The sequence below is a fragment of the Lygodium microphyllum genome, chromosome 1 (genome assembly GCF_053477565.2).
Source record: "Lygodium microphyllum isolate KBCC chromosome 1, Lygodium_microphyllum_v1.1.10, whole genome shotgun sequence".
Lineage (NCBI taxonomy): Eukaryota > Viridiplantae > Streptophyta > Polypodiopsida > Schizaeales > Lygodiaceae > Lygodium > Lygodium microphyllum.
This window is the reverse complement of record NC_141135.1, coordinates 45,062,813-45,075,316: the sequence shown is the minus strand read 5'-3', so window position 1 is coordinate 45,075,316 and position 12,504 is coordinate 45,062,813. Positions and strand designations below refer to the sequence as shown.

The 12,504-nt window shown below is 37.3% G+C and overlaps 1 protein-coding gene across 2 annotated transcripts in view; it reads right to left on the bottom strand.

Moving 5' to 3' along the window:
* The window catches only part of LOC148041061 (retinal-binding protein), a 72,198-nt gene extending 70,499 nt beyond the window's left edge, over positions 1–1,699 (bottom strand). Inside the window, exons 1-3 of one of the 2 annotated variants that reach the window (XR_015690644.1) lie at positions 1,141–1,699; positions 706–833; positions 496–613 (exon numbers count right to left, since the gene is read on the bottom strand). Coding sequence is in view for 1 of the 2 variants with exons in the window: in XM_087676294.1 (XP_087532420.1) it covers positions 496–613; positions 706–833; positions 1,141–1,300 (406 nt within the window). In the remaining variant the exon portion in view is untranslated. The remainder of the gene's footprint in view (positions 1–495; positions 614–705; positions 834–1,140) is intronic. The other variant, XM_087676294.1, reaches the window with a different exon arrangement.
* Positions 1,700–12,504: the final 10,805 nt, after the last annotated feature.

Genomic DNA, 12,504 nt, shown 5'->3' with positions numbered 1-12,504 from the left:
ATTGCAACTAACACCTTGGTCAATCCATGTTTGTGTACCATTCTGTTTACTTTTTATCTTCACCTCACTACTTTTTTGGAACCATCCTTGCTTAAAAAGGTTCCACTTTCAGGGAAGCTTAAGCATACAACAAGCTTTTCCCTCACAATGCCACCACTGGGAACAGGCAGACCAACCATTGGGGCTCTTCTTTATTTGGTCAATTACTTCTTGAAAATTTTTATTTTAGCTATTAGATAAACATAAATAGGTGATAATGTACAAACTTTTGCAGCCATTTTCACACCCAATGAACAGTTAATGTTGGAAACAGCCTCACTACACTCTAGCTGGCTCATTTCATGTGCTCTTCTTCGAACTGGAGCATATAATGCAATCACATTATAGTTTAATCAGCCAATCTGTCAACAACCCTATCCAATTCATCTCATGATGAAAAATCAACTCAATAACTCTCAGAGTTACTGGTATTAAAGCACTTCAAGGTATGCTTACCCATATTGGAAACTTTTTCAGAACTTCTAACTTGGTAATCCTCGATCACTGTGATCAAGGAGCTCAATTCTGCTGCAACACGAGCAACCATAGCTGTTGCAGATGCATGCTCATGGAGCTGTAATAAGCATCAACAACATTACGAACTGGATTATGAAGATTTATAAGTTTCCATCATAAGTGTTGAAGAATGTTCATGCAGAGCATTACATGAGCAGGCCAGTTCTGTTCGTTCAGAAGGTCCAGTATTTCTTCCACCTGCTCACGATTCTTCCACAAGTTCTCATCAATTTTGTGAGGTGGAGAAAAATCAAGGCTGGCAACAATCTGCTGATCCCCTGCATGAACATGATGAACATGTCGTATACAGATTAGAAATATGAAGACTCGCATTCATAGACAGCATTTAGGAATGAAAACTGAGGATATCTTTCTGCTGATACTGTCTAATTCCATCACATTGATGTCTTCCGTCAGCATAGAGACAGCTAGGAAGCTAGTCCACTTATGTAGTCACAGATTGTTATTGAGAAAACCCTAGTATTCTATTGAAATGAGAAGGGATTATCTCAGAACGAAACCTTTTTTTCATGTAAAATAGATCCTCTGTATGTAGATTGTTAAGAGAGAAGAATGTGACTGTACCTGATGCTTCGATAATCTGAGCCTCCATTTGCGGGAAATGATCTCTCAGCGAGCTAGAAAGAGAGGCAACGTCGGGGCAGGCAGGGGAGTAAGGGTACTTGTCATAGAACTTGGCAAGGTAGGCGCGGGTGATGGGCACTAAGCCCACGGTACTGGCCATGGCGGATGCAAAAAGATCCCAGATCCACAGGAACAGAGCACCCCCTGCTTCTCCTTCTCCTGCTCCTCCTCCTCCTCCTTCTTCTTCTTGAGCTTTCTGACAGTGCTGTGTATACTACACAAGCAGATCCTTTTCTGCTGCAAAATGCCTTATGCCAGCATATGCTGACAGTCGTACTCGGACCTGCTGACCCTTTTCTTTATACAAATGTTGAGCAATGAGGAGGTTGATTGTTGTTGTTGGTCCGTTTTGGTCAGTACATGAGACAATCCTGACGCCCCCCAGTGACTGACTGTGCTTTTCCTGACAAATTCAGAGACTAGATCTTACTCTATAAGCAAAGCGGGTTAATAATCAACATGGAAACGCATTTACCCACATCAATCACATCAATTCTGTGAGTCCCAGAGTTAACATGAAAAACCAAAGGTTTAGATTGCCTTTGAAAAAAGACTTTTAAAATTCACTCTCTTTGCCAAGGGGGTCATGGCGTAGTGGTTCGCATGTGCGTTGGCTTCTGGGGCGTGCCCGAGTTCGAACCCTGCATCTAACTTCCCCAGAGGTGTATTATCAAATCTATTCGTGCCCAAAATTGACTCTCTTTACTATAAACACATTTAAGTTACAGAGGCCTTCAAACTTACAAATTTTCTCATGGTTTAAAAATGATATAATCACTTTTTAAAAATCCTCTCCAAAATAAGATTTAAATTGCAATTTTTCCCAAGAGGATCTTCAAAATTGGATCGAATCTAAAACCTTTGAGCATATAAATTTTTTACTTGTAAAAATGATAAAAACAAACCAAAAGCTCGTACCTAAACTTTGAGTTGGATGTTTTTGTTCTACCTCTAGAAATGTTTTTCATTGGACAAAGATCTTAAAACCTTTAAAAGTACAAACATTTTTAGTCATAAAACAAAAAAAAAAAAAAATCCCTCCAAAGCTTAAAGTTGAACATTTTTGTATCAACCCACTAGATATGTTTTTCATGAATAGATAATAAATCTCTTATTGCTCTACTACCCTCTAGAGGGGCTTCTCACATGGGTATAGTTTATAGTTTGGTAAGTTTGTGACCAATTAATTTAATAATCATTCTAGTGCTCAAAAATTTAATTTCACTAGCCAATAATTAAATTGGCTAGGCCAATTTGTCTTCCAAGTATTCCTTATTAGCCCTTAGACTGGCATTAATTAATTAATTAATTAATGCCTAGCCTTTAATGTCACCATTGACATTAGTGGCCAATAAATTGGTCTAGGCCCAAATTTGGCACCGGGTACCACCTAGAACCTGTGAGACATAACTTATTACAACTTTTGCCTTCAACACCCACTACATCCTTAGGGTCCTTGGCCTCTTATCATGAAATAATTGCCAGGTTCATCACATGTGCTAAAGAGCTTTGCACATTTGATTAATAACTTTATCAAAAGTTATTAACAAAATTAAAGCACCTCAAAATTTCATGTCCATGTGAAAATGTGTGACTACACCTCGCTTGGAATAGTTTATTAGCTTGACCATTAAGGTATATGCTTTTACAATGGTACATGGCATGGTGAATAGTTTTTGAAAGTTTATTCCTATCGAGAGAAAAAAAATAGCTCTTTGCTTTGGAAATAGAGAGAGAAAATTAGCCAATGTTTGGTTATTCCCAAATATCTAAATACTTAGAGCCCTTGCTTTTGCGGATTACATGCCAATGCAAACTATTGCACATTTCTTATTCCTCCTAGATATGTAGCTGCAATGATCATAACCTTCTGTTTTGTGGAGAAATCAAGCATCTATTAATGCTACATTTACATGCATAATATAAGCAATAAAATTGACTGAAACTTGTTAGGTATTCTCTCCTTTCTATGTGTAATTATCTTCCTTTACTTTTCTTATTGCAAGTCTCTTTATTCAATTCTTCAATCAAAACCACACGTTTTATCAAAATGAGGTTATGATGGAATTTGATTTAGTCAGACTTTTCATTCAATAAACTCTTCACCCTATGCATTTAGGTGCCATCAAGTCACCTAAAATGAAAAATTCAAAACCCATTCATTACTAACTTATCAATCCTTTAATTAGCATTTGTTATCATAAAAGAGGTTTGTATTAAAAGCACAACTAGCTTTATGCTATGAAGCTTTGCTTAGTATTACTCTATACACGTTTCATTGTCTCTCACTATCAACTTTTGTTGTAGAAACACTTTTATACTCTTCCAAGTAGTTATAGATCCTACACACCATGAAGCAAAGGTGCTCTTCTCATTGGTTGAAAGGTAAATGCTCACTTTGCAGTGTGTCTCTTTCAAAAATTTGTTTCCACTTTCCTTTTGGTTTCAATACTCATTAACTACCCATTTGCTCAAGCTTCTCAATTGAGACACATCCCCAAAAAGTTCCCAATTTAATAAAGTTTGTACTCTCCTTTTAGGAAGCAAATAATTAGTTTACCATTTCTTTCATTTTGAGAAAACGCGTTGGAGCACTTTTTTGAAGAGCACTACATGGTAAGGCTATTTTGAAGGCTTTTGAAGGGATATGTTTATTCTACTTTACACTAAGATGTAACTCAAAGGATACATATGAATTGATGGGTAAGAACGCACATGATTGTTGTGCATGAAAAACATTCTTAGCTCATTGAAATTCAAGAATTTGCACTAAATGAGGTGACAGATTCAAAGCATTTTTTTATTCTATTTTATATCAGATTAAGATGTAAAACAACAATCTATCCTCGCATGCTTTGAGATGAGAAGTGAGCAGGGTAGTAGTGCTCAGGGGAGGGTTTCACACTCTTGGGCTTTGTAGGGTCTAATTTACAAAGATTTCAAGTTGAAAACTCCGTGCTCATTAGAGGGAGATGCCAAGTGAAATTTTTCTAAGCGTGGAGCCACGTTGAGGTGCTTGAGCCATGTTGTGGTGCAAATCATCTCACATCTATGACTAGTCAGTCATGGCATGTTGAGGACATGTGTTGGGGTGACCCATTGAGGTGGAACCACGTTGTGGGAGCTACATGCCCATGAGTGGATTCAATTGAGCTCCTAGCCCCAAGGGGGATCATGAACTAGAAGCACCTCAAGGGCTAAGTAGATAGAGTTATGTTGTTTACTATAGTTGATCCTCTCTCTCTCTCTCTCTCTCTCTCTCTCTCTCTCTCTCTCTCTCTCTCTCTCTCTCTCTCTCTCTCTCTCTCTCTCTCTCTCTCTCTCTCTCTCTCTCTCTCTCTCTCTCTCTCTCTCTCTCTCTCTCTCTACACACACACACACACACACGTGGGAGTAGTATGTAGCTAGTCTCCACAATAGAAAGTCAACTTCCTATCCTTGATCCACCAAAGCCTTGCCCAAAGACCACCACCTTCTTTATAGAGAGTAGGGTGTGATGTTATTGACAAACTCGGCAACAAAGGCAAGGCACGAGATCATGATGGATTAGTAGCTGAGCACTCGATTCATGCTAAGGACTTGGTGGCAAGGTTCCTGGCTTACATGTTTAACAAAGCCATGTGTGAAGGCCTCTAAGAGAGCTGAAGCACAAAAACTATTGAACCTATTCTCAAGTCCAAGGGATCCTACTTTACCCAGTAACTATCATACTATTGTGATTGGACATACATTGGCTACATTATATGCCTCCATTCTTGAGCTAGAGTTGAGCAGGTGAGTGAAGATGCGGGGTCCCAAAGCATAGGGATAGGTTGGCTTTAGGAGAGGCTTCTCTATGTTGGATCACATCCCCACACTTAGAGTGATCATTGAGGAGGGCAAAGCTCGTGGCTAATAGATCTACTACTACTTTGTGGATTTCCATAAATCCTTTGATGATGATGTGCTAAGAGATTGGTTGATACATAGACTATATACTATGGGAGTGCTTAAGGAGCTCAATTGAGGGAATCGAGCACTGTATGAGAGGGTTGTTGGTAGAGTGCGAAGGGGTGAAACATAGATGCCATTGTATTAATAGTTGATTCTCCATAGGGACTAGAGAGACCTTTGGGTTTACAACAACATCCTATGTTGTAATTTCTATCACGACCATAGTATTAGCATCCTCTTCAACTTCCTTTAATGGATACTCCATATTTGTACTAAGAGCCACTTTGTAGTGTCCTGGCTTTTTGCTTCAAGAACACTAACTCTATAATCATCAACCTTCAAGTCTACATGAGTGCTCTCATAAGGGATGTCCAAGTCAAATTTAATAAAGGTTCTTGCACACATGATTCATAAGAAAAAGTATATTCAACAATAGAGAGAAAGGTTGTTCTGGGTGCTTCCTTGTTCTCACTGCTTTGTCCTTAACTTTCTTGACATGCATGAAGCTTAGATATTCCAGCACATCACAATCATTTGCATCCTTGCATCGTTGGTGATTGAAACATAGCCTTCCAACACAAAAGGCATTATCCAAAGTACCCACATCTTCTTGCATATAGGATTGATGTTCAACTTTGTGTTTATCAACCACACAAATATCATCAACTATTTCAATGACCAACTTAATAGGGCCAAACTCAATAACATCACCACATTCATTGTGCAAACATTCACCATGCAAAAATCCAGCAATATCACAAAAACCATTGCCAAACTCACAAGAGGTATCTAAACCCTCTCCAAAAGACAATGAACTCAAATCAAAATTATCGTTAGCAAGAAAAACACCTAAAAAGGTTTTAATACTACAAGATAAAGTGGACTTAGGAGAGCCCTCTCCCACATCTTCATCATTGCACATAACAATAGTACATGCATAGAATCCATCTTCGTCCTCTTCAAAATAAGTATGCATTGATCTACATTCATCTATCTCTTCTACATGTATGCATGTCTTCTCTTCCACATCCAGGATATTGTTGGAAACTTAGAGGTACACAATAAGCCAAATCCTACACCTTTTGCCACTTTGGATGCAAACATCTATGTAATCCACATAATAACAACCCATCTCCCTAATCTCATTTAGATACACCTAATATAAATCTTGAAAATGCTTGTACATATTATTAGTCGTAGTAGAACCTAAGGGTCAAAGAAAGAAGAAACTCTTAAGAAAACATTGACATGTTTGACCAAGTGCTAACAATATCCTCTAGTATACAACTCATCACTTCCTCTACATAGCTTTTGAATCCTTGGATAGCAAAATCCTCCTTTGCCTCATCAACCACTACACCACACCATTCTATTCATTGCTCAACACAAGAAATCCATGCATGTACATCCTCACCCACATTCCCATGAAAGTAAGCCATCATTGCAATTCACAAGCTACTATACCCAAACACCAAAGACATTGGTGGCTATCAGTGAACCTTAGTAAAAGTGACGGTGTTTAACATTACATCAACATACACAGCTTATGGGATCTACCCATACATAAATATGCACAATTGGCTCTTGAGTCCTCTCAACATCTTGGCAAAGAGGGTGATGCTTCATGTTGGTATACACATATGTCAATTTTGTTTGAGTCACATGGCTTAGTATGGACAAGATACCCCTCTTTCAATACTCCCTTGATACACCATCTCTTACCTTGATCCACTTAGAGATTGGTAGGGTTATCATGATGGATCTCACCCAACTAGACACCAATGGGACATGGTTGGCACTAGTATAGGAGCTAGGGATTAGATGTATTTCTATGAAGAGCATCTTCTCCATGAGCTACACGAACACCCACCCTCTCACATGGGATTTGGTGTGATATTGGTCAAGTGTGCACCTCTTTGAACTGGTTATATATTGAGAGTGGCAAATAAAAAACCATACCACTAGAGGTGTGCATATGTTAGATATGTTAGCTAGAGTCAAAGATAGAGAACACTATATTTACATCTATCCATTATACTACAAGATTCAAGGCCATTTCCATTATCTATTTAGAGATTTTGGACCGTTATCTAAAGTCATGGATTTCATTGATCATTGGTGCCTTGGTCTCTTCCTCCTTGAGGTATGACAACTTTGAGACACACTCCTTAGGAGTATAGCAACTTCAAGACATTGAGGCTTGACCTAGAGGCAACTTACATATTTCTCTATGAGGGAGACTCTTGAGGTTCCAACATAGTCATAGCCTTATTCATCTACACATACGCATGGGATATTGGTTGATCAAGCTGTCCAACTTGGCCAATTTAGACATGCTAGACCCTAACACATGCATTGGTGGCACTTCCATAGGCAAATCCAATAGATTATTACTTAGGCTAGGTATAGTCCTTCTACACCTCCATGAGATTGTCTTAGCTAGAGCTCTTTATTTGTCATCTAGAGTTCTCCTCACTTGTAGCTTTCAGCCTTCTTCTACTGTTTATTGCATTTTCATTTACTACTCTTTTGAGATAGTTGTTCCATCATACAAATGATTGTAGCTCATGGTCTTGTAGGCCATTTTAGTCCTTTACAAAGGCTAACGTATCATTTCATTTCTCTCTTTGCCTCCCTCCCTCTTCCTCTCCCTCCCCCCCCCCCCCCCCCCAACCCAACCCAATAATCTCATTGTACTAGTAGAGGTATGCTTGTTTCATATGTTTGCTTCATCCATAGATTGATGTGTCTTAATGTGGTTATAATAACCCTATCGAAGAGCTTTATTCATTTTGTGTGTCCTCTAACAATGTTTCTCTATATTCTCTCTTTCTCACCATAACATCGCTATACCAAATGAGTTTCTCTTGTTTTGTGAATTTATTGATGCTTCTTTAAAAAATGTAGGATTTTTTAGATTATCTTGGTGCATCCTATTTATATACGTTACTTTTAGGTGGTATGAACAATATAAATTTGTGGACTTGAAGGATTTACAAATGATTCAATTTCTAATACATTAGGGACCAATAGCAAAAGTAATTACGGGGTTCCTAATTCCTATATTATTTCTCAACATTTGTATTATGTAATGCACCCTTCTTTGTCAATTGTGAATGGTTTTGATGGTTCAAGTTGGTACGAGTTAACCCAAAGTAAAATAACTAGAGCTTAAGCAACCAATGTTGGTCACACTTAGTCCTCCTAGGTGCCTTCTCATATGCCCATAGAAATCCCCATACAATATACAATATGTATAGACCTAATAGGTTTATGTATGTGGCATTACATTGTTGAAAAGGAAAGAGAGATAGAGTGCCAACCACAGCCCTAGTGCATGTAAGAAACTCTAAACTCACGAATAACCACATCACAACACAAGTCAACAAATAATTGGAAAAGGGACACTTCCCAATATAAACCACGATACAACCTATGGATCAACTCAAGGTACCTAGCTAGCTTCATAATTTGAGCATATAGCCACCAAGAGCATGCTAAGATTTTGAGCTACACTACTAATTGATATGCCCAAAATGAAGATTAGACCAATAACCAATAGCATGATAGCTTTGCAGATAACTTCCTATTATACAAGAGGCTAAAAGAGTTGCAAAAGTTGAAAAGGTAGAGAGATAAGATAAGAAAGCTATGAAGAACAGCCTACATGTTATAATGTATACAAATAACCACCCTATGTCATAATACAATTTCGTACAAAGATTTATGAAGCTTGGTACAAATATGTGTGTCCAATTTATGTATTTCCATAGACTATACTTGTTTCTTTGCTTGTTAATGATAATGTGGGAGAGTTAGTGTTTCATGTATCCGATGTTAATGTGGAAAAGGATAGTTTCAAGTGTGAGTGCTGGAGGGAGAGGAAGCAATGAGCAAGAGTGAATTCCCAATAATAATAGCTAGGATAGAAGCAAATTTGGTTAAGTGAAGAGAGAGATTTTTAAGACGATAAAACTTGACTTTTTAGAAATCACAACTAGCCTCATTTTTTGATCCAAATAACATTGTTGCACCTCATTTGCTCCAAAAACATTTGGAGAGGAAATGAAACAAAAAAAAAAAGGCAAGAACGTGTAGATACCTAGAGTAATAGGAGAATCGCACAATTTACTTTTCATCCTTTTATTGACACACTAAAAAAAAACTTAACTTTAAGAAAAATCATTAAACTAATGGAGGATTTGCAAGATGTTTCTATCCCACAACTTGGCAAGACATGGGAGAATCATTGAAGAATGCATTTGATCAACTTGATGGCAAATTTGAAATTATTACGAAGCTTATTGAAATACCATTGTTAGTTAACTCGTTGTAAGACATGCTAAAGTTAGATAACCATAATTTTTGTATCATTAGTGTACTAGTTTGTGAGATAATTTTACAATAAATGTAAAGGAAAAAACTAAATATGCTTTCCATAGAACAATGTTGAGTGCCAATCCTCTAAACAATGGAGTGATATGCAAATTCTTTTGGATGATACTTCTTTTTATGTTATCGAGCATGAACTCATAATAAACCATTTTGAGGATATAAACATGTATTTGTAGTTGTGTTTTGTCTCTGACTCTCATAAGTTATAGGTTATAACTTCCATGACCATAGCAATCACATGATTTTCCTTTTTTGTTATCTTCCTGAAGTTGTTAACTTTGGTCTTTCAATGCAACAATTAACAACCTAAGAATTTGCATTGGCCTCTTACCACTAATTGATCATAGGACATGCATGTTTTCACCCATGGGTTTAGAATAGATCTAATTATGGGATCCACCATTAACCCATACATGTCCATCACATGATAGATAGAGATTGTAGCTCATTGAAAGGGCCTAATTAAAATGTGTAAAGTCATGCTTTAACAAACTCTTATTCATTATGTATGAATGCATGGGCACGATGGTGAAATCTTGGCTTTACATGTATCGTGCCCATTTATGAATGCATGGGCATGATGGTGAAATCTTGGCTCTGCATGTTAATGCATGCAAGTCTCGCTCCAAGATGGAGCAGTGTTGGTGTGACCAACTAGATCAAAAACCCATTGATGTGTTTCCCAAGGTATCATAATCTAGATCACTTTGCCTCTAGGATCATAAATCTAAACACCTATCTTCATCACATTATAAGTCCAATCACTCCCACTTAGATCGTAAGGCATCAATAGCTCGGTCTTCTTATTCTATATATATCCCTCTACATCTAATGATAGCTCATCCAACCTCTATCATAACTCAAGCTCTATAAATCCACCAAGATCATATGGTATCTCAAGCTCAAGCTTGTCTATCAATGCACATTCATCATCCTCATCTTTATTGCCAAACTGCTCACCTTTCATTGGATTCTCCTCTATATCCACCCTTCTACATCTCTTATCTCGCATATCAAGAACCTCCTCTCTTCCTTGAGTATCCTTAGGTTAGCCTCGATCAGCTATATTGAAGCATTTGTTGCATACAATAGATCACATCCACCAAACTTAGTCTCATATTGGCCAATAAACTATCCTACAAGACCGTGTAGAGAATTACTTGTATCTTATTGAATCATAACTTAGATTGTTGAGCTTGAAAAAGAAAAATTGTAGCCCCATTTGTGATCTCCAGCTTTTCTTAGGACCCTAGGATCAAATTTTGAAGGTATTAGCCCCAAAAAATTTTGCGCAACTTGTAACTATTCCTTACAATATGAAGTCCCGGTTGGACATCATCCTTTCTATCTCTATGTCTCTTGTATATGAACTCGGATGATCATAAAACTTTATAGTCCTCTTCCCCAAGTATCAAACCCCATTCTAGATGCATTGGTCATCATTAATCCTCTCCTATAATTAAAGTAGTTTTAAACATAATCAATTCATCCTTGCCTATCCACTACAATTGCCTATAGCCATATCAACCTCTTAGGTATGACAACCATAACATACTCAACCAATCAATCATGCATGCAACCCAAATATTGTATCTTGAATCAAATGATAAAACATCAATTATATCATGATGTGTAGACACTCTTGAATCATACTCTTGTATGCATACTTTTTCTTGGTCTTCCTACATGTCCTACAAAAACATTGGTAAAATCTCTAATGGAGTATCTTTTCCCCTCTAATCTCGCAATCTATAATGAAATAAAAAATATATTATTTGCACTCCTCTCTATCTTCTGCATTCTACATATGTGCATTTTGATCAAAGCATCTATCACTTTCATGGTATCCACATCTTTAAATGCAACTTGTATCTCATGTACTCTACCTACTAATAGTACATCTACAACTACCATCAACACATCTCTCTCATCAAGGAACTCATAAGTCCCACTCAAGAACTCTGCTATTTTAGCACCCTCTAGTAGTGTCTTTGTCATATTTACTACATCTCTAATCAAAGCCTTAGTGGATGGAACCTTGGCATCAAACATACCCTCTGTCAAACACACCTCTTGCTACAAATGGGCAGCACCATTGACTCTATTGGCTAAAAACGATTAGCCCTATACTCTTTGGACTGCATAAGGACATCTTCACACTTTGGATGCTGAAATAATTTAGCATTAGACTCCTTTAGCTAATATAATTCAATCCTCTACAACTGTCTCGACTAAAACTCATTTGCCATTGAAATAAAGTAGTAGATAACTCTTTTTGCTAAGAAAACTTAGCATCCAACATATCCAATGTATGTTTTTGCACAAGTTTAGATCCACTTTGAAACTCGACTTGTGGCATAGCTAAAATATATGTAGCAAATTCTATACAAAATGAGTCCATATACTCATCAATGCTCTCTTTATCTTGCAAATAACTCTGTCTTCTCAACTCTTTCTCTTTCCTGAGAACATACTACCATAGCTCTATTTTCATCTTGGGCTTCTTCTCAACATGTATTCCATAAGCTAAGCATCTCCCTTGGTTCCATAAGATGTCTGCATAGTCATGTCCCCGAGAATCTTCTTCATACCACTCTTTGTCGAAGTTTGGAGTAACCAGCATACTTGTCTAAGTCAAACAGATTTTTCCATTTTCTCCCCAGAAAACCGAGTTCTTTCTCTTGGAATTTCTAAATGACTCACAATCCTTAAACTAATGATCAAGACTATGACACCAAATAAGTCTCTTAATATATTCCCTCCTAGGTAGAGCCTATGAAGAACCTACATTTTCTAGTGTAAGCCTTGCAATTCTAGCAACATCAAGCTTTAGATATTAAATAGCTTTAAGAAATTCATCCATATCGTCATTCTTGAGTGGTGGAATCACAAAGAAGTTTGATGTAGGGAAACATGTTTTGGTATGGAAATAGGGGTAGGAAAATTTGATGTATGCATAGCATTGATAGCCACAGT